General features: G+C 31.4%; 1 protein-coding gene and 1 long non-coding RNA gene across 2 annotated transcripts; both read right to left on the reverse strand.

The window, feature by feature from the left end:
• Positions 1-2228: 2228 nt before the first annotated feature.
• On the reverse strand, positions 2229-3271 carry LOC123665192. The gene is made up of 2 exons (XR_006745000.1): positions 3167-3271; positions 2229-2494 (listed from the first exon to the last, which is right to left on the reverse strand). It is a non-coding gene; the product is annotated as an uncharacterized LOC123665192 (long non-coding RNA).
• Positions 3272-3326: 55 nt separating this feature from the next.
• LOC123665111 (rho-related BTB domain-containing protein 1) lies at positions 3327-17615 on the reverse strand. Its single transcript, XM_045599456.1, has 20 exons — positions 17436-17615; positions 16192-16295; positions 14997-15080; positions 14259-14372; positions 13134-13341; positions 12433-12525; positions 11087-11242; positions 10313-10398; positions 9808-9934; positions 8934-9058; positions 8764-8777; positions 8424-8428; positions 8182-8205; positions 7437-7550; positions 6298-6468; positions 5694-5881; positions 5217-5274; positions 4553-4686; positions 3448-3569; positions 3327-3331 (listed from the first exon to the last, which is right to left on the reverse strand). Exons 1-20 carry the CDS (start codon positions 17613-17615, stop codon positions 3327-3329), a joined length of 2112 nt encoding a protein of 703 aa, XP_045455412.1.
• Between the last annotated feature and the right edge of the window lie 5856 nt (positions 17616-23471).

Here is a 23471-nt window from a genome sequence, read left to right on the forward strand (position 1 = left end):
TACATACATACATACATATAATTAAAAATACAACAAAAAAAAACCATAATATTTTAGTATATACTTCAACACGAGACAATAACATTAATCGTTAATAATTAATCACTCCTCAACTGTCTTAACTTAATGCTAAATAGTAAATTCGAAAATATTTAAAAAGAAACACGACCGAAATTAAAATTTCTTTAAAAAAACTGTGCGTATTAAAATAAACTTAAGCTCATAGTCAATTGCGTACAAAATCCCATGAGCATATTCGAAAACAAAGATGCATCTATAGTACTTATAGCCATCTCTTTTTATCCTACGCGTAAGCGTATCTGCGTATTTAATGATTAATATTAGTAACCTGTTACGTTATTAGGCAAAACGCTTATGCGCCGGTCGTTGTGTCAAGTTTTTGATAAAACTGCGTACGCAAAAAAACTGCGTACGTAAAATAATCGTTACATTCGTATCGGCAAAACTACGTATATGGTTATTAGCTTCGTAACTAGTTACTGAAACCGATTACGTTAAATAACGCCCACCGCTACAATATGGCGTCATGATAACAACATGCAGCTGTGGGGGTTGTGAGTAAATATTTCGCATGGATTGGAGTAGAATTTAATTTAAGGTGGATTCCCGTGAATTTATCGTTGCGTTTTTGATGAAACGAATGAGAGATGATTCGGAAAGTTCATCAAGTTTTGATGACATTCACAATTAGACACTGACAGATGTTTTTGAATTCCCGCCACGTTTGTCGTTCGCAAAAGCTCACTCTGAACCAATAATATTTTATGAGCGAGTGGGCGCGATGTGGTCATAAACAGTGACGTCATTTATGGCGTCGAGCGATCGCTTGCGCCGACCACGGACCTTAGGTGGAACGATACAGGAGGTGATACAATCGTTACGGGCGTTTAGTGGCACGCATCCTATATGTTCAGTGTTTTCAGTATGAGAGTTCAAATCTTAGTTGTTTTCTAAATGTTTTAGTGCAGTAATAATAAATAGCTACTATTTTTTACGAATCCCTTAGGGTTAAAATTAAGTTTTAATACTAAATTTTCATATTAATTTCGGTAAAATTAATAATAACAAAGCATAATAACAAGCAGCAGATGGATATAAAGGCAGCCAATATCAACTAAAGATTATACATTAAGTTTATTTATCTTATATTATCTCTAAATATATTAAATTACATTTAAACAATTCAGAATATTCATGAGAAAAATGATTGCATTTAGTAAATGTTTTTTATCACCTTTTGATCAAAGATAAAAATCACATTATCAATCGTATCATATTGTTAGAAATGATGGCTCGAATTCAGTTTTTCGAATTTTTTGAAAAAAAACAAATAGGTAACAAACAAATAGGTAGATGTATATATAGATGATGTATAATAACTATAACTCTATAATTAATAGTCAAACGCGGCCCGTCATAAAAAGTAAGACGTAATAATACCATCACTAATATTAAGCTGGGTTTAGACAAGCATTGGTACGAGACATTTGCGCGAATGTTGCACCGATCTAATGTTTTCTACAATTACCCCAATTACTATTCTTCTAGCAATTTATACTGTCTCTACCAAAATAATTATTTATACATGAAAAAAGTATGTAAATTTAAAATAACGAATATTATTGCTAAATCTTTATCACTCTATTGTATAAATATAACACTCATAATATCAAAATTGCTAATACCATGAAATACAATATTTATTAAAATTATAGCTTTAGAATAAAAAATCTTATAGCTATCATTTATGACTATAAAACAAAATCGAGTTTAAGAAAAAATAAATAAACACCAATTCAATTTGAAAATAAACATGTTGGTAATATACTATTTTTTTTTGAATGGTAACAAACTAACAATAATTTTTTGAGTTTTTTTTTTTTTGAATTGATTAGAAAAAAATTGGTTTCAATTTAACGTGCAAAATTCACCGTGCCTTTTTTTGGATTACCAAAAAAGCATGTGATAAATATTGTTTAAAAAGTATAAATTTCGAGATGATCGCTTTAGAAAATTAGTTCCTAATATATGTTTATACATCAAATCAAATCTTTGAAATGTCAATAGTATTATTTTTTATGTTAGTCGATAAATATTAGTAATTAAATTTTTACCCGTTTCTTTCACTATTAGAAACATACGCAAATTAGTCATACAAATCTTTCATTACAAATATCAAAAATATAACGAAGAAAAAAATCGATAAATAATGTCTTATATAGGTTTATAGCAATGGCACAGTTGGCGACACTGGCCCTGTTTTTCAAAAAAGCCGTAAAGGGCGTACATGATGTGCAATATTAGGGCATTGACATATATCATGTTTTGACATGTCATAAACCATTTTACAATAAATTCCTGTGTACATAGGAGTACAGTAATTTAAGTGTAGACGTGGAAAAGTATTAGAATAGTCAGGATAGTGCTCATAAAGCACATCGACACTGGTAGGAGTACCGCGAAACGGAGCGATCTGTGAAATAAAGTTTAGCTGTTACTGGAATACATACATTAATAAAAAATGAAACTACAACTTTAAAATATCTAAGTTAGATCCTCAGTGTCAGATGATATTTCTAATAATAGTCAGTTAATCTTTAGAAAATATATAAAGATCTTATACAACATCTGTATGTGTTATACGTGTCACTTAGGGGTCGTTCATAAATCACGTGATATTTTTTAGCAACTTTGTAACCCCCTTTTAACCTACTAGTAATATTTGGTGAGGTTTTAGACTACCTGTAGTTTTTGTAATGTAAAAAACGTGTAATTTTTAGAAAATGTTCTTTAGATACAGGTGTAATTTGAATATTTTTTTAAAGATTAACCATCGTGATACAAATGGTTTTTTTTTTTCGGTTTAGAAAGCTAAAAATAAATGCACGTGATATTTGAATATAAACCCACCTTCCTTCCTTCCTTGTGATATTTCAGGAGGTTTTTCCGACCTCCTACCCAACCCTTCGAGATTCACTGAGTGATTCGACGTCACGTGAGTAAAGATTAACCCTTTAAAATGCAGTCTATGTAATATGTGTTTGCTTTGTGTGCTTGTGAATGCCTTTATGTGTGTGTGTGTTTGTTTTCATGTGTCTTTGTTTGTATGTGTGTATGTACGTGTGTGTATGGTGTGTAATCTTACCTCCAGTAAGGCAGGTGTCAGAGTGGCTGCTGCGGCTCAGTACGGCAAAGCGCTGTGCTCGCATCCGCAGGGCCACTTTCGCGACGAACTTTACCTATGTACACATGCCCTTATATCTCACTCTAATGCTCTATTATTTCAATAAAAATAATATTTCTAACTACTCTGCAATTAAGCAATTTTTCGATTAAACCAACTGCCTGTGAAATTCCTGCTGTGCCCTACCTCAGTTAAAATAATAAAAATAAAATAAAATGTATGTGTAAAAATGTAATACTTACTCGAAAAACATAAACATCCAGTCTGTTGGTTAGCCTGTAGAGATGTCGTCGGTCTAATTTCCTTCTGCTCTTTCGACTGTTCCGTGACGCATTTCTGGTAATAGTCGAACTCTTTTACATACCTGTAAATATATATTGTACGAAATCTTCAATATAAAATATTGATTACATGAAATTATGGAATAGGAGTATTAGTAAGTATTAGTAGATTTTTTTTCTTTAAATTCGATAAATTTGTCTCAATAGAAACAAACACAACAACAATACATTTTACAACAAAAAAAAACTATTCCCATACTTGTATTATTACCAAAAGTTTATTACTTTTACCGCTTACCACTAGACACTTTGTCTAATCCCTTATACAAGACTGTTCTCTTTACCTTTATTGTCTATAGCCTTTATATATAAAAATGTATCGCCGAAATATATGTACGCGAATAACTTCTGAACGACAGGACCAAACTGGATAATTCTTTTTTTTATGTTCGTTATTATCAGGACAAAGTTTATATATATAGGAGAAAATAAAAAAAAAATCGACAAATTCCCGGGAAAATATGGAATGAAATTCGCCAGGTCAACTAGTTACTTGTTTTATTACAAAAGTGGCAAACAAGCGTACGATCCGCGTGATGATAGGAGGGTACCGTAGTCTACAGACGCCTGCAACACCAGAGGCATCGCAAGCGCATTGCCGACCCTATCCCTAATTCCCCCAGGAGCTCTAGTCACCAATACTACTCACTACAGGAACACAACACTGCTTGAAAACAGTATTATTTAGCTATGATTTTCTGTACTTTTTTGCCAACCCGCATTGAAGCAGCATGGTGGATTAAGCTCTGATCCTTCTCCTACATGGGGAAAGAGGCCTATGCCCAGTAGTGGGATATTACAGGCTGCAGCAATCTTCTGTAAGGTCGAGGTACTTCCCCATTTGGGCTGCTAAACCCCCCCCCCCAGGAGCTCTGGTCACCTTACTCACCATAGCAACACAACACTGCTTGAAAGCAGTATTATTTAGCTGTGATCTTCTGTAAGGTTGAAGTACTTAACCAGTCACGCTGCCTACCTAAATAATATTCTTACAAAAATGGTTTACCAGACTGGTGGCCAACGGTTGTCAGCCAAATACTCCCGAGAGGCGACGCTAAGGTGTTTAGCGCGACATACTTTGTCATAGGCACCGCATAGACGCCATGTACACCATTCTGATAAGTTATGTGCATTGTGGAGCTGGGAAAAAAATACTAGAACTTACTTTATGGAAATAGTTTAACCGTGTTTTGGCTTATAAGCGTTTGGTGGTCAATTGTCAACGAAAAAATATTCTTATATATTACTCATTCACTGATAGTTACCTAAGTTTTTTTTTAAATAGAGTTTATAAGAAACAATAATCTACATATAGTAAGTATATAATGTCATATTATATATCAATAAATAATGTCAAAGAAAGTGAACTTCTTACAAAAGAAACTTTTTACATCATATGAACATTTTAAAATTTACTAGATTTGAAAAAAAAAATACAAATCATTTTTTCATAAAATTTCGTACATACTTAGATCATAAATTTCTATTAGATTTAACTATAATATGGATTATAAGGATTCACAGAAAAAAGTGATGTTCTTTCTTACTATAGCTCCAAAATCTAGATTTAACTCATTCATTCATTCGTTCATACATTAATTGTAAATAATCTCAAATGTTTTATGGATAACTGAAAGATATGTTTCTGATAAACTAATGGAAATAAATACCTTAACAGGTTCAAGCAATGAGAGTGCGATTTCTACGACTTGATCGTCTTCTCCAAGTCTGAAATAACAAGAGATAAGTCAAATATTACACAATTATATATACCACACAAATATATAATAGCACAACATACAACATATTATATACTTAGAAAAATTTACAAAGATTGTTATTTTATTTATTTTTTTTTTTCTAGTAGTTTAATATACCAAAAAGTATAAACTTTTAAAACGATATCAAAATTGCGTGTATTTTACATTCAAAAAATAACATTTTGGATTTTTTTTTATACCTGTTTCTACTATTTTGTTACTACATATAAATACAATAAAAAAATGTGATCACATTATAATAATGACATTTGTTATAAATGATATTAAACAGTAAATGATATTTGTTACTCATCGCCAAAATGATTATATCAACCAGGAAGATTATCTGAAATGACACATCATATATCCATAGTATAAAAATCTCACCTGTCCTGATGCTGGAGTTGATCTATAACTCTCGCTTCAACGAGGTTGACCAGTCTATTCATACAAAGCCGGTTAGCCAACTCCAATAGTTCCAAACACCTTGTTGGTTCAACAGTGGGTATTTTGTCTGAGTAGATATAGCATAGCAGTATGTGGAAAGCGTACATTTTGACACCGGGAAAAGATATCTAAAACATAACTAGTTTTTAGTGATAACATACAATATCTTACGAATACGTAGGAAATAATTACTTAATGCTTCATATAAGGTATAAGTGGTTTCGAATACGTAGGAAATAATTACTTAATGCTTCATATAAGGTATACATTTCTTTGCATTTTAGCTGATAAATATCATATATTTATAGTTTTAAAAATTGATTTATTGTTACTTATAAACTTATGGTAGACCGACTCTCTGCCCAACGCTACCATTTTTTTTTTCTTTTGCAAAAGGCGGACTTATTATGCTTTTGACGTTCTTGTTCTATGTAATATTTTTTTAGTTTAAGTTAACACTAATATTAAATTACAATAACCGAAATAATTAACCGAATAATTTGAGAAAATTTACAATCAATCATAAAAATTGTGCTCTACTCACCACTCTCGAAGTACTTTCCCTAAAATGTCCTTGAAACATGGCCTTCATGGGGTCACACCTAGCCATGAGCATGGCTCTATGAGCGAGGTGGATCCCATCGTCGAGGTCAAAGGTCACATCAGCGAATAAGTTCTGTTCTACGCACATATCTCGAAGTCTTGTTGGTAATGGCTGAAAGATTATATTTTAATTATGAAGAAATAAATAAACAGTTGATATTTAGTGGTCCTCAGTAGAGAATGCTGTGTCAAGTACTCAAGGTTTGAATATAGTTTTTGGTGTATTGTATATATGAGTCTTATACATAGTATATTGTTTTAAATTGCACCGTGTGCCTGTTATATGTTACAAACGTTTCCTTTATCGACGGGTTGTCTGTAAGAAATCACTGTCAGTGATAAGACCGCCTTTGCACTTTATTCAGTAGTGTTTTTTTCTCTTCTTTTTAATGTTCTTATTTTAAATGTGCCATAAGGTAATAAATAAATAACTAAATATTCAGAATACAAGAAAAAGCATCTAGACCACGACAAACAATTGTATTACCTTTACAAATATTCGTCTCTACGCTTTCGCGTGATATCATTAAATGTTTCTGTATAGAATGAGACCTAGATAATGTTTAATGAGACCTAGATTTGAACTTATTACAAATCAGGAAAATATATTTAAGATTTTTTTAAATGCCGTTTTCTTGAAAAATGGATTCACATAATTTACTAAATTCTTACATAATAATAATAATATGCATAATTTTCATACTAATTAATTATCTTTGCTACTTTTATTACACCACTAGTTTTGACTTGCGTATTATGGTGTAGATTGAAGGTCTCTGTGGGATTATTAGAAGTAGCCTGTTTACTTTTTTTTTTACTAGCTTTCATTTAACCTAATTTTCATTTGCCTAATTAGTGGGTACTAAATCATTTTCAGTTTTATAATACAGATATATAATTTGTTTACTTAGCAACAGATGGCACCACAAGCTAGGTACACCAATTTTGTACATTAAAAACACACTAAATTAAATTTGAAGACAGCGACGGTTATTTTCTAGACATTATAACTTCGTTTCCTATATTTTCAAAAATATTTAATAATGACAAGACATTGAAACGAAAATTATTAAGACTTACCGTATGAAATTGATGCATGAATCCCTTATCAAAGAGTAAATGTTGATCAAGTATGAATTGGCTCAATTTCGTTAGCTCGTGGAATCCAAGAAGTTCTGCCGCTTGGCGGATTTCCTGTTATGATGTTTTTAATGATTATACACTATTAAATATAAAAATATTTTGCGACATTTTGAATTTTTAAAATACGAATAAAATATTTTACAAAAGAGGGAAATGCATAGGCAATCTCTTTTACATAGAAAATCAAATTTTGCTTATTTTAAAAATTAGTTAACTGCATAAAAGTATAAACTTATATTGTAAGTTAAAGGGCTGTGAGAGCTTTATCAATATTTTACACATATTATTTCAAATATCTAAACGAACTTCTTTGTTTGAGGACATTGATTAAATCAGTTAATTTTGCACTTAAATCAGAATGTCAATTACAAGTTAAAACATTCGACCTTATTTTCTAATAATCATAAAATTTACTGGTTATTTTAGGGTGATGAAAAATGAACTGTCAGGATATAATGCGCGTGCAACGATATAAAAAAAAATTAAATATATATGTAGGTATATTAAAAACATAGTGCGATGAAGACAAAGCAATATGTGAGAAATATTTTAAATATATGTATATAATAGATTATCAAAATCATTTCCTTTAGATTATCAAACATTTTTAATAATAAATAAATAATAATAATGAGAAATTAATAATTATGATTTATGAATTATTTATTATAATGTAAATTACCAGTAATAATCCAATAGCAGCGGACTGCAGAAGACATTATTAATTTATTATTATATATTTTTATTTAATATTATAATTAAACACTTAAATAGAAAAAAAAGTGATAAAATTAATAAATAATAAGATAGCAACAGGGTGTATAGTCTACGGTTAAAGGCAGACGATATAGAAGCAGCGGAAAGCATCGACAAAAATTTATTATAAAATATAAAATTTAAACAAAGCGTAGTTTCAGAATTTACTGCGACTTATAAACCGCTTGACAATATGTATGACATTTTTAACAAATAGTGACTAAAACATTAATAAATTTATAACCAAAGCACTCACTGGGTAAATTTACCAACCTATAAAATGTGATTATACTTGTTAGTCGTATAACAGATTAGAAATACTAAATTTGTGGATTTTCAATATACAAAATTTTTTTTACGGCTATCCTAGTTTACAATAAAGATATATTTCTGTTTTTTAAAGTTTTTGCAGATACAGTTTCTTTATATATATATATCACTATAGTGTCAAACACGGTGAGTAGTTCCCATAGTTTTTGGACGTCTGGAATACAAGGGAGCATTCAACCCTCAAAATCCTCACTCAGAACAGGAACACAACCCTACTTAAGAGCATTATTATTTGTCTGTGACCTGTATATTAAAATAAATCGCAGTAAACTCGAAACCATAGGCGATATTAAAGCCAAACTAAAATGCATTCTATTTCATTGCAATAAGGTCACCTGTTGCTTGAACGCGCCGCTGTCGATAACTCCCGAATATATGAAGTTTATTATCTCCTGCATAACTATTTGCGATATTAATTTACTCATTGTTACTATCGTTTGTGTCTGTGACGTTGCGTGTTGGATTTTGTCGCACTGAAATACAATTTTTTTATTGTTATAGATTTTTTATGATTTAAAAAAAAACTTACTAACATTTAGACAATACACAAATCATTCATAACTACTACATTTAGACATTAAGCAAAAATGTTAATAACTAACTAAACACTAACAAACATTTGAAATAGAAATTAAGGATAAGGAAATAAAGGCTTTTTTTATTTATTTTATTATTGTTATAAATTTTACGACATTTTTGAAGTAAAACTTCTCGACGCATGCTTGACTTGGGGAGTAAGCTGGTGAATGCGTGACGAGAGTGTTACAAAAAGTGTGATTGGGTGAGGCGAACGGAGAAAGGGAGAGTTGCGAGCACACATTTTCTTTCTCTTTCTCTCATATCCAGTTAGGTTTCGTATATCTAAGACACAGTCCAGGCCTATTGCTAAAGAAGTTTTACTTAAGTCGAAAGCACACTTTTTTTTTCTAAAAAAGTTATCATTTTAATATTTTTTTAAATGATTCATGGTTTTGGCTGTAATATAAATTTGAGTTTTCTTAATTTTATTAAAATTTGTATTAGTTATGTTTTCTATTATCATTTATTTTTACATACTTAATAAAAAAAACTAATTTTCAATGGTACATGTTAAGAACATTTCATTTTTCTGTACATGGTTATAAAACCTTTTTTTTATCATTCTTCTTCTTAATTCCTCAACATTGCTTTCAAAACTAAACAATTGGGGGTATTCGCACATTTTCATAGTAATGTAACTTACCTTCACAACCCTGATAGAAATAATAGCGGGGTGATTGACTTCTCTATATAAATCCGGTGGCTTTTTACAATTATCACTGAGAGGTAGAATCTGACACGACGACCGGCGTTTGATTTGATCCCAAACCCTGTTACAAAGTATTTTTATAGTTTGTTTTTGTTTATTCTATTAAATACCAGCTGCTGATTTCCCTTAACCGTATTCTTAACATAGGCCCAATTTCACAATTTCAAAGAACTTTATAAGTCTGTCATACACATTAATAGGTCCGTAGACACTCATCCAAATTTTTAGGTCTAAATCTTTTATATATAGAAGAAATTTAGGACATTTAATTTTCATTGTTTAGTTACTTATAATTAGTTTTATACATAGCTCTAAAAGTTAAATATGTTAAAGATAAATTCTAATTCAAATGCATTTTCTGATACTTTCTTTATAATACATTATATATATTACATGATACACAGATTTTTGTAGAATTTTATGTATTATAATTGTTTACCTCATCTGTTTCGCTTGATCTTGTCGAATGAGGTATTCTGTATCTTCGTTAAACTCCCCCGCTGTCGCCTCTCCCATACTGCTCACCTAAAAAAACAAAATATTTGTTATTACTCTCAAGAAACTTAATAAAATTCGAGCGCAAACAAAAATTTTAAACAATTAACACAATTGGTTACTAAATCCTACAAAAATTACAGAAACATTAATTATCGTATAGTTTGTATGAAATTGCGCGAGAACTTGATACCTACTACGTATACAACTAAGTTAAACAATATGACAAACACTAAAAGAAAGAAAAAAAGAAAACTTGTTTATCGGCCGTTATAGTATAAAGAACTAATATAGTAATAAATAAAAAATATTGTTGAACTTTCACAGTTACAAATTAAAAATATTTATAAAATAAAAGTAGCCTATGTTACTCCTTACTCCATCAGCTATCTGCCAGTAAAAGTCCCGTCAATATCGGTCCACCCGTTTCAAAGATTAGCCGGAATAAACAAACAGACAGACAGACAAAAATGGTTAAAAATGTTATTTTGGTATGAGTATATGTACCGTGTATACCTGCATACCAAAAGCGATTATTTTAATAATACAAACTGACACTCCAATTTTAGTCATTTGTGTAAATAACAGAAAAAAAAATACATTGGGTTAAATTTTAGAACCTACAATAGATTAAACTCATTAAATTAAACTATCTAAGACTCCAAATTGATCAGTAGAGTTAAACGAAAAAATACTTGTGTAATATTTAATCACTTACCATGCTACTTTCACTAGAGCTTCGAGCAAGTTCAGCAGACAAACTGACACAGTCAGTTGTTAACAGACGGTGGAAAGCTTCACAGGCTGCCGCCATTACAAATCGATGGACAGGAAAACCTTTTGCGCCGCAAATTATTACCATATCTGAGAAATACTGTAAAGGAAAGTATGATTTAATCTCATGTATGGTCATATTTGACTCGCTATTTATTCACGGTTTGGATGCAAGAAGAGAAAATCTTACAATATTTTATTTATACAAGTTATCCCAAGAGAGACGATCTGCGTTGAGGCTCGATACTTGATCAATCGCTATAAGATAATTAGGTGACGTTTATTGTTATTTAATTGCATGTTTTGCCTTTAACATTCCTTTAGAACTGTTTCAAACACAAAAATAGAATTCAAAATCAGACTAGATACTCTTATGATTAGCTCGTTGTAATTAAGAAATTTCTCAGACTTATTAAAATCAAAATAGATTAAATTAGCACATTCTAATAAAAATAAGTATATTCTTATTATTTTTTTAATGATAATTTTAAGGTAACAAAAACTGGTTTTGATTTTGAGAAGTCATAAAATACATACTGCTTTAAGAGTCAGCTCTATTGCATTATTATTTACAAAATCGAAATTAATGAATAAAAAGGGATACAAAATTGTACCCTATGGAACACCTTAATCTAATTTTTCTCTTAAACACATCGCATTGCATATTGAATATTTAAGAATAATACAGTAAATCTTATCCATAGCTATTATTACAAATAATTTTAACGTTGATTTATATAGCCTTTTATCTCAATGTATTATTTTATCGATTGAACAATCAAATGCTGTTTAAAAAACTTTATTTTTTATAGAAGAATAAAAAAGTCGATTTAAAATTTTATTTTGACGAAGACTTAAAATATAAAACAGTCCTTGAATCCAAGCAGTTTACCTGTATAATCATATAAGTATTTATTTCATTTCATCATTACAGCCTATACAGTCCACTGCTGGACACAGGCCTCCACAAGTTTACGCCAAAAATAACGTGAACTCATGTGTTTTGCCCATAGTCACCACGCTGGGCAGGCGGGTTGGTGACCGCAGTACTGGCTTTGTCGCACCAAAGACGCTGCTGCCCGTCTTCGGCCTGTGTATTTCAAAGCCAGCAGTTGGATGGTTATCCCGCCATCGGTCGGCTTCTTAAGTTCCAAGGTGGTAGTGGAACCTTGTTATCCCTTAGTCGCCTCTTACGACACCCACGGGAAGAGAGGGGGTGGCTAAATTCTTTAGTGCCGTAGCCACACAGCACATTTCATTTAACATGTATATAAATCTTTAAGTGGTTACCTGTTGTCTCAATAATGTAGTCATATTTTCCAGTAGAACGCTATTTGCAATAACCACTTCTGGTTCCAGAGGTCTCGGTGGTCTAAATGGAGCCTTGAAAGGAAGATATACTTAGGAAACTATTCATTGATGATATATGATTATGATGTTCATTGATGATAGTCATTTTAGTTTAACTTTTTAGAAATAACGCTTTTATGGGAGTGAAATGGACCTTTAACATTATTTGATTCAATAAAAGGAACTAAGGATTTTTTTTTTATGTAGATCAAATCTAGAGGATACTTTATATTGAAATATGGGGTGGATTTTTTAGATCAATTCTTGATATAAATTCAAAATAAAAACGAATAAGGCAATGATTCTTCTCTGCAGAATCTATATTCCGAATCGGTGGTAGCTTCACTTTTAACAATGATTAAAAAATTTAATGTGTAAGATGAGAATTGAAAAGTGCTCTTAAAAAATATTTAAATAAAGCTATTTTGATTTTGAATACAATAAGGCTTTTGATGGGGTTAAAACTGGATAGATTTCAAATATTTCAAATAGTTTCATATCAATAGAATTAATACACTTACTCAAAAACTACCCTGTTTATTTATTTTAAGCTTACATTCGTCAGCCGTGTCTGTGTCAAAAGACAAAAATATAGTCCCAAGCTTATTATCTAAATTGTTATAACAGAAACTTAATTTTACCTGTAACAAAGGCCTCTGAACCCGTTTCAAGTTGGTCATCCAGAATCTCTGCTGTCTTCTCGCTATAAGCGCCGCTCTTATGGCGTTTTCAAACACTTCGTTGACGCCATAGTATGTGAATACTGATGTTTCGTAATAATAAATACCAAACTCATGGGCGAGTGCACGACCTTGATCTGGCATCACTAAGTCGCTTTTTCTTGGGGCCCTGTTGGTAATAATCTATATAAATAAAATCGCTAAATATAGTGCTAAGTGCAAAACTCGAAATAAGCTGGACCTATTTGAATTTTTTTTTATTTTATTATTATTATTATTATTTTTTAACATTTTGTAGCAGATTCTTAGGGAATGAAAAATAAAAATAAAAATTGAGCAGAAATTGGTCAAATTAAAAAAAAAGTAACGATTATTTTAACTTCACGTGATAATTCGGAACACAGAACAACTGGTCTGGTCAGCTAGTGTAGTACAGTTTTTAAAATTTGTAAGAAACTAAACTAAACACTTCCTTTTACCTGTAATTTAGATAATTTGCATATAGCTTAACGTTTATACTCTTCGCTCAGCTCCAATGAATCCTATCGTAAAACCATTTACAGCTAAATAAAAATGTTCAGGCCTTTTTTACACAAGAAAATTTGAAAAAAGACAATACTCGTATATATTTTGAAATTAACTCGTTCAAACAAATTCTTCATACTAATCAATGAATATAGATTATATGAGAAACAGGTTCTAATGGCCTCGCTGTTAAAGTCTGTTCGAAACTTATTTGCTGGATAAACTTTGTCCGCAAGCAGGTAGGGCACAGCAGGAATTTCCTGCTCAAAATATGGAGCAGCCCGACTGGGGTAGTACCTCGACCTTACAGAAGATCACAGCTAAATAATACTGTTTTCAAGCAGTATTGTGTTCCTGTTGGTGAGTAAGGTGACCAGAGCTCCTGGGGGATTGGGGATTGGGTCGGCAACGCGCTTGCGATGCTTCTGGTGTTGCAGGTGTCTATAAGCTACGGTAATCGCTTACCATCAGGTGAGCCGTACGCTTTTTTACCGACCTAGTGACATTAAAAAAAAAAAAAGTGAAACCGATCTTTTTAGTCTATAAAAACTAATATCTCACCTGATAAACGGGCTCCGATCTTTACAATAGTTCAAATACGTTTCATCTCTGTACATATAACGCAGATCATTCTTGCATCCCACGAGTAATATTGGCGTGTTTGGGCAAAACCTCCTAAAATATATTAAATATGCTGCATTCAGGTTTATAAACTTTGAAAACATGACAATTATTTAAACTTCACGTATTTTACTGTTCGTAAGAAAGGACGGCTGCCCAATTCCAAAACACAGCAAGGGACAAATTTTTCGAAATCGATTTTTTAGCATTTTTCGTTCCAATGGATTCATGTGAACATATATATATATATAGATATAAATAAATAATTTTTGTCCCTTACTGTATTTTGAAATTGGGCAGCCGAGGATATTTGTCGAGTCAGCTAGTTATAATATGACATACTGTGTGGCTACGGTACTAAAGAACATAGCCACCCCCTCTCTTCCCGTGGGTGTCGTAAGAGGCGACTAAGGGATAACACAGTTCCGCTACCACCTTGGAACTTAAAAAGCCGACCGGTGGCGGGATAACCATCCAACTGCTGGCTTTGATATACACAGGTCGAAGACAGGCAGCAGCGTCTTCGGTGCGACAAAGCCAGCCCTGCGGTCACCAACCCGCCTGCCCAGCGTGGTGACTATGGACAAAACACATGAGTTCACGATATTTTTGACGTAAACTTGTGGATGCCTATGTCCAGCTAGGACTGTATAGGCTGTAATGATGAATATGACATACCTTATTTCCGGATACCACATCGCACCACAATTTCTTAACGAAATCGGATTCGTAATTGAAAAGCATAATAGAACCACATCAGATCTGCAATAAGAATATTATTATACAATTATAATTGAGACTGACCCTACTTTAGTCTAAATGAAAACTATTCACTGACTTATCTCCAATATTTGTTACAAAGTAACTTCCCTTTGAAACTACTTTTATGGGTTTTTATATTTTTTATAAATAAAGCCATAGAAGCCATCAACTTCTTACAAATATAAAAATAAATTTTCGAAATGTACGATCGATGACGATACGACCAAAACTTTCGAACGACTGCGTCAAATAGGATAATTGTTTTTTTTTTAAGTTATACACATCTTTGTATATAAATTTATATATACATATGTATGTATGTATGTATAATTTTATATTCTATTGTGATGTATTCTAATTTTTATAACAATTATTTGCACACTTCCTAAGCGCTTGTCTATGCGCTGTCCTATACTCATAGGTTGTCGGGAAGAAATCGCTCTTTTAGCGATAAGGCTCTTTTAACGTGAAGTTAGTTAGCCAATGAAGTAGTTATAGCTTCTTGTGTGCATACATAAGTACACACACTTTTTTCTGTGTTCGTTATTGTCAAGACAAAGTTTGAATAAAAGAATATTTAAAAAATCGATACATACACAAAAATAATGTTTGTACGAAGTCCGTCGGGTAAGCTAATACACTCTGTCTATACAAATAAATAAAATTGAAGTGTCTGTTTGTAATATTAAATAACCGCTTTTTACTAAATGCATATGGATGTATACACGGTACATATACTAAAATAATATTTTTTACAATTTTTTGTCTGTCTGTCTGTCTGTTTGTTCCGGCTAATATCTGAAACGGCTGGACCGATTTTAATGGGACTTTCACTGGCAGATAGCTGATGTAATAAGAATATATAAATCTCATATCACGATATTTGTCCCGGCTAATCTACGTAATCACTGGACCAATTTAATGACATTTTGCAAAGATAATATTATGTATCTTTGTCCAACTTAAAATATAGACTATATTTTATTTCGATTAATGCCGCAAGATTTTTATTGCAAAATAAAAAAATATATATGTCTGTATCGTATATCGAAGCCAGGTCACCTAGTAGGAATATAAAAAAATAAATTAATCCATGTTTTGATAACATTACCTTCCATATGCAAATCTCCTGTCCTTCTCGTGATCTCCGAACGTATCCCACAGTCTTAGCGAAACATTGACACCGTCAACTACCTCCCACGACCTCTCTAGTACCTACAGATGATGAATATATACATTAACAAATAAAGTAGCATAATATAGTACATCACTAGAGGAGCAAACAAGGATACAGTCTGCATAGTTGTGCATAGTAAGCTGATATCCCCGTCAAGATCAGGAGCTACCCAATAGCTCTGACCTACCTAACTTATTTTTTACTAAGGTAATTTATGACTTTTAAATGGCCAAAGAGATATTTTATATGATTTTCACGGAGTTTAAGCTTTATTAGTTACACAATTAGCTTAAATTTTATCAACGACAGATGAATTACTCCTAATTGGATTCGAATCACAAAACTTAAATTAGACATTTTTTGGGCATAAGGTTGCTTAAACCTCGTTCATATATTTCGAAAACAATAAATTTTTGAAGTGAAACCTCTTTAGGCCCATGAGGGTAAAATTTTTACGGATGAAACGGCAACGTTTTGATGAAACGGCAACGTTTTTGTCGATGGCGCTGGAACGGAAATCTAAAGCTTTAGATTTGTATAAATATAAACGAGACTTAAAAATTAGTTTGCCAAAGAGGTTTCACTGCTGACATGTGTACTTTGTACGCATTTTTTTTAATATAGGAACCGAGCTCTAACTATAAAACGACGAGTAGGTAAGTGTATGTCCTAACTTTGAAGAATATACGATGAAAAATTGATAAAAAAAAAATATAATTAGAAGCCTTTTATTGCTATAATTACATTATACACATACTCATTAGTTGACTAATGTAAACTAGACACTAATTAATATTCGTTAAGCTGATTTCTGAACTTACCCTACCAATCTCATTCATACTTAAATATGGATTATTTTCTTTCTATTCTTTGTAATATGTTTTATGTAGGTATAGTATATTGGGGTAAGGTACAGTAGGAAATATCTTGCTTAAAATTTGGAGCTACCGGAAGGGAGAAGTACATCATCCTAAAAGAAGATCATAGCCAATAATACTGAACTCAAGTAAAGTTGTGTTGCTGTGGTAAGGTAGCCAGAGCTCTAAGGGGGGGGGGGGATAAGATCAGCGACGCGTTTATGTTACTGCTATTACAGGCTTACCATCGTGCAGAACTTTATGCTTGTTTGCCACATTTAAAGTAGGTATAAGAAAAATTGTAATTCAGATAAAACTCACGTCTTTGTAGATTCTGTACTGATCAATCGCCCACACAGTCGGCACATGGGTGGTCATGAGCTGCGACAGTGAAACGTGCTTGTTGCATGCACGTGCGCATATCAGCCTTGTCTTCCCGACCGCAGTATCACCCACAACCACGCATTTTACTAACTCCTGATGGGGTTGCTCGTTGTCCATAGTCTAGGAACCGTATAATGGTGTCAAAATTTGCAGATATTATGAAATAAAATGGAATCAAAATAATTATTTTGCTATGGCTTATACATACTTAACGAACGTCAACCAAAAAAGAGAGTTAAGGATACAAAATTTAGGGTAAAGCTGAAAATTTTCATACGTTGATTTACCAGTGCAGACTACTCTTACAGGCACCGAAAAATTACCCCAACACATTTTTTTGCAAATGCAAGAAGGGATGTAATGCTAAATGCAGCTGCAAGAAAGTTGCATTGCCTTATTCATTAGTATGTATTAATTAACAAGGCCAGTCGTGTTTCAATGTTAAATCGCCATCAGGAGAAGAGACATCTGATAGATCGCTTTTCGAGGAACTCAGCAGGAAGACGAAGAGGAAGAGGACGATGATCATGAAGAACAACAACAAGAAGAAGCAAAAGTTTTTGACTATTATGAATGTGGCGAATAATTGGTAATTTTTGATAATTTAATTTTTACAAATTTATTAGAAAAATTCAGATAGCATTGATTTTTTTAGCAATTTATTTTATTATTATTAAATAGTAACGTGGTTTTCCCAGTAGGCCTATTCCTAGTGGAATACTGGATAACAACCTATATAAAAAATCAATATATTGTCGACAAAAATATCAGGGCACAAAATCGCGGGGGGTCCGCTATAAATCAGTAATAAATCATGAAAAACAATTAACCTTCAAAATAACGCATGTCGTACAGAAACTCTAACAAAAAAAAACCTTTTTTATTTCATCACTTTAAATTTCTGTCATGAATTCAATTTATATACGAACGAAACCAAACTAAAACTGCCTCGAAATACTAAGATGCTCATCCAAGCAGTTTCTTTTTGATCATTTTACATCTGTAAGTAATAAAATGAGAATACCTATCATCAGCGTAGTTGACGTCACTAGCTCTACTCCGCGGTTTCACCCGCGTTAATTTAAAGAAAAAACGTACTATAATATTATATAGACTTACTCGGTAAATGGACTGTCTAACACAAAAATATTTTTCAATTCGAACCAGTAGATTCTGAGAGAAGCTCGTTCAAACAGACAAACAAAAACACTTTAAAAACTTTGTCATATTAGTTAGACAACTCAAAATACTCATCGAATCTCACACAAATCGGAACCACATGACAAAACATCAAAATCAGTACACCCAGTAAAAAGTTATAACACAAAAAAGTCTGAAAAAAATTGCGAACCTTAAAAACATTAATTTTAGGAATGCTGCTAAAAGCATTCTCTACCAGACAAATTTGGAATGTGCAAAAGTGAACGTTTTATGGTTTACAAAATAAAAAAAAATAATAATTTGAGCAAATTAATACTTGAAAAAGAAAAAAAGTAACAATATATATAATATACATATTCAATCTTGTAAAAACAGAACACAGTCTAAAACCTGCTCCGTCGTGCCTCTCGTTCATGCCTATTAATTAAGCTAACAGCTTATGGAAAAGGTCTTGACTTATTAATTTTCTCTTAAGCGAAACAGTGATGCCATCTTTAGGAAAGCCTCAACTGTTTAAATATTATTTTAGAATGCAATTATCTTTTGTATATATTCAAATATATACTTGAGAACTATGATTTATCAATATTGAGAGGAAATAAAGAGTTTAGATCCTGGGCGTCAGTGGCGAGACAGTCTAATTTTAACCGTCTCTACAACCTGATTATCGAACCAGTGTCGAAGCGAAGGGTGGGCAGGGGGGGGGGCATCATGCCCGGACGCTACTTAGAAAGAGGCGCCAAATGTTCCGCAAAAAAAATTCTGGACATATTATATGGTTTTCGAATGGGGGGGGGGGGGCTAAAAAGGTATTGTGCCCCGGGCGTGAGTTAAGCCCGTTACGTCACTGTATCGAACGAAGACAACGTCAAAGAGAGACGATTATCGAAATCATATTATTGTATTCTAACTAGGAATAATAAGTTTTATTAGCTTCCCGCGGTTTGTCATTATGTGTGCAAGAGAAATATATTAACAAATAGTATATTATATTTTTGGTAAGCAGAATAAAATAAATTGGATAATGAAAATATATTTATTTGTTCTCAAACTAAACAAACGAGTCAACCACTACATTGACAATTAGGTAAATGAGAACATACAGAGTTACCTCAAAAAATACTCGTAAGAACTCACTCTACTATAAATATGAACAAACAACATGACAAACAACAGCCTTCGAAAAAAAAAATCATAACTTTTTTGCTCGCAAACAACTAACCGAAAAAAAACCGACTTCAATTACATCGACAAGTAATACAACGTAGGTAGGCGAAAAAATGGTCAAGTAAATAGATTCATTAGAGAAAACTCATAAAGTACTCCCTAGAACTCAATCATATGGGGCCATATGAAAAATACTACCTTTTATTTAAAAATAAGAATCATCTTAATCGGTGCACCCAGTACAAAGTTATGAGGTATAATACGATGGCCAACGAAAATAAATAGTCAAGCACATACGCATTATCAGAGATAACTCAATAAGCACTTGTCAGATCTCAATTAAATTTAAATGGAACCACATGAAAAGCACCAGCTTATGATTTTAAAAAAAAAGAATCATCAAAAGCGGTACACCTAGTACAAAGTTACGAAGTAACACAATAAAAAATACAATCAAATTAAGAACCTCCTCCTTTTTTGAAGGAAGTTAAATAACATATTTAAATTGCATGATACTTATATACTACATACTTATTACGAACATCATTTTTGAGAATTGTCTATAATACATAAATAATAAAACATGATCTTATGATTATAAAGACAAAAACTATTTATTTTTAATTAAATTAGCATTGACAATGTCATGGTTTGACATTGCTGTTAATGGTTTAAATGTTACATCGAAACAGCTTCTAACAACATGCACTTATAGGCTTATAATTTATGAAGATTATATAAAAATAAAAATGTGTTATAAGTTCAGGCTCATAAGTTTTTAAAATTCTGCACCTTAAGAAAATATTGAATGCATATTAATTATTTATCATATCAGTTTATCAAACTCCACTACTCAAAATAAACCTCTAGCAAGTTCCTTACAAGTTCATACTTCCTCAAAAATATAGCGAACACTGTCCCAAAATACAGCCTTGTCACAGAGAGACAGACAGAAAATACAATCTTAATAGTTAGTAGTATAGACAGTATAGAGTATAGATATTTTTGCAATTTGTGTTACTCTTCTAATGTATACCTTTTTATATGTTTATTAAAACTTAAGTAATATTTGTATTTAAATATGTATTATTTCTATGTATATTTATCAAAAAAATTAATATTTTGCTATTCCAGTAACACAAGCATTAAGTTTCTTATCATAGGAAAAAATGACCGTGTGTGAATGTTATAAGATATTTATTTATTTAAGTTTTACTGAGACTACTATTTCTTTTATACTCAGCAAATTATGACCATCTTTAGTCATATTAGTTTAAGTAATCTAGATGTGACTGTAATTCCTGGATATTAAAAATATCAATACTAAATAACTAAATATTAGCACATTATTAAAACCTTAATTATATAGACTAAGTCATTAGAGCTGTAAGGCTATAAAAATTGTCAAGTTTACAAGACATTTTCAAATATAATTGTGTGTTATTTTAGCATCATTCAGTCACTCAGACTTATTTTTTCATCATTGAAAGCTATGAATCCAAACAAAGGAGAAGAGTTATAAAGCACAAAAATAGGGTAGAGAACTTGAGGTGGTAGTAGTAGGTACATTATTATAAAGTTTTAGTAGTAGTTTTAGTTATTTGGTTTATAGGTTAAAAAAAGGAACATATCGACGCTTGAAAGGCAACCCTTACTAAGCGACATTCAGTAAACTTTACAGGAGAGCGATTTAAAATTATCGATTATAAACGCGCGATATAAACTACATAAATTACAATTGAGTTCTGTAGGTAAAATCTACTAAGTGGTTTCGAAGGAAAATTTCATAACAAGTGAAAATACGTAAATACAAATGAATGAAAAATTAAATGATTGAAAACCACACTAAGTTCATATTCCTAAGATTAAGAATGTCGTAACTGCTGGATATTCTTAAATTGCTTTTTTGGTTGTTTAGTAAGCACAAAATGTAGATCTGACCGAAATCACGCAATATCTAAGCAACAACAAAACTCATCGTAGAGCTATGAGATATAGACCAAAAGACGCAGAAAAATCTAGCGATTCGAATGGTATATATAACTCGTTTTACGGATTTATGTCGGTCGGTATTATTATTAATGAAATGAACATTCATCATACATGAATTATTCATAAATTATTTAAACTGTTATCTATATTGATTGGGAAATTTGTGTATATTACTACGTTCATTGAATATAATAAAAATATTTGAATCGATCGCCAAATCCACAATGAGTTTTAATGTATAATATACCTACACACTTGTTAAATTTATATACACTTACCTGATGTTAAGCATTTCCATCCATTAAAAATACGAAACATTATGAAAATTAATAAATGAAAAATAAATATAATAAAATTTTAATTTCTGGTACGTTTAAATTATAAACTAATAAGTGTCATTTATTATTTGTAAACAGCTGTTAATTTTGACAATTAAGAATTAAGCTTCTTACATACAGAAACGCGTTCAAGACAATAAGAAAAAGTACCTATACCTATAATTTGTATTATTGACAAAATAAATTTCCAAATAAAAAAGTTTTAGTACGTTAGTATAGGTTTTGCACTTCATACAATCTATCGATATTCCAACAAAGCAAAATGTAATTTAAATTAATTTACGTTTAATAACACTTGAATTTTAGGATTTGCATCAATATTTACATAATATTCAATTTGCGCAATACTTTATTTTTTATGGAATACTAATTACTTCTGTTATATAGCGTAATTCACTTACGGGATTTTTCAATATATTCTGAATTGGTCCACACACTAAAAATCACTTAGAAATGAAACAACGATCATCTAAACATTTTCACGTATATTAAACACTAAAAATAACGCGTATGGCACGAATTAGCGCAAAGGCATTACTATTAATTTAAATATTAATGAAAATATCACCGATACTTATCCTGAGCGGTTACAGAGTGAAGTTGATTTTGTAGCAATGCAGTGTTCTGCGCATGTTTTATGAATGAACACCCTGCGCAGATCCGCAAGCAAGCTAGGCGAGTACATTTTAATTTTGTTATTGACAATTTTCATCCAGTCATTGAACTTTAAAAAAGTAATTTTATTTCTATGTCCAAACGCAATTTGTTGACTTCGTTTCAATTTTTGTTTCGTGGTCAATACCCTTCAATTATGTTTCTCAGTAAATTTCATTGTGTAGCAGATGACATCCTTATTAGCATTAATAGCACGTTCAATATAAAAAAAATGAAATAAAATTGCGTAAAAAATTAAAAAAAAGTGTTTACATTCTTCACATCCAGTTTTAGTGATTGTTCAAGATCGTTGTTTAAGAACTTAGGTATTCTAAGTCTTATTGTTATCAATACATTATTTACGGTCTACTTTGCTTCGCCTGATTGAAATAAAAGGCAAACGATTTTTACGGCATGGGCGGTAGATGATGCTATGTTTTTAAATGGTTTAAGTTTTATTACAGACTTCATAAATCCCGTAACAGTTTTGTGAAATACTGCAACAAACTTCGACTCGTAACTAGTTTTATTATAGTGATAAGAAAAGATAAGATATGTTATTTTATAAATCCGAAAAAATTAATGTCTAAGAAGTTTTTTGTTGTATATTATCTTTTTCCTCTAGAACCACATTTTAATAAAAGAAAACCGGCCCGTCAGA

The sequence above is a fragment of the Melitaea cinxia genome, chromosome 23, assembly GCF_905220565.1.
Source record: "Melitaea cinxia chromosome 23, ilMelCinx1.1, whole genome shotgun sequence".
Lineage (NCBI taxonomy): Eukaryota > Metazoa > Arthropoda > Insecta > Lepidoptera > Nymphalidae > Melitaea > Melitaea cinxia.

Excerpts from the sequence above, each read along its gene's own strand:
- LOC123665111 (XM_045599456.1), bottom strand. The coding sequence starts at position 17,615 with ATGGACAACGAGCAACCCCATCAGGAGTTAGTAAAATGCGTGGTTGTG. Across the intron at positions 10,399-11,086 it reads GCTCTAGTGAAAGTAGCATG|GTGAGCAGTATGGGAGAGGC; the intron begins GTAAGTGATTAA and ends TTGTTTTTTTAG. Across the intron at positions 3,570-4,552 it reads AACCGTTGGCCACCAGTCTG|GTATGTAAAAGAGTTCGACT; the intron begins GTAAACCATTTT and ends ATATATTTACAG.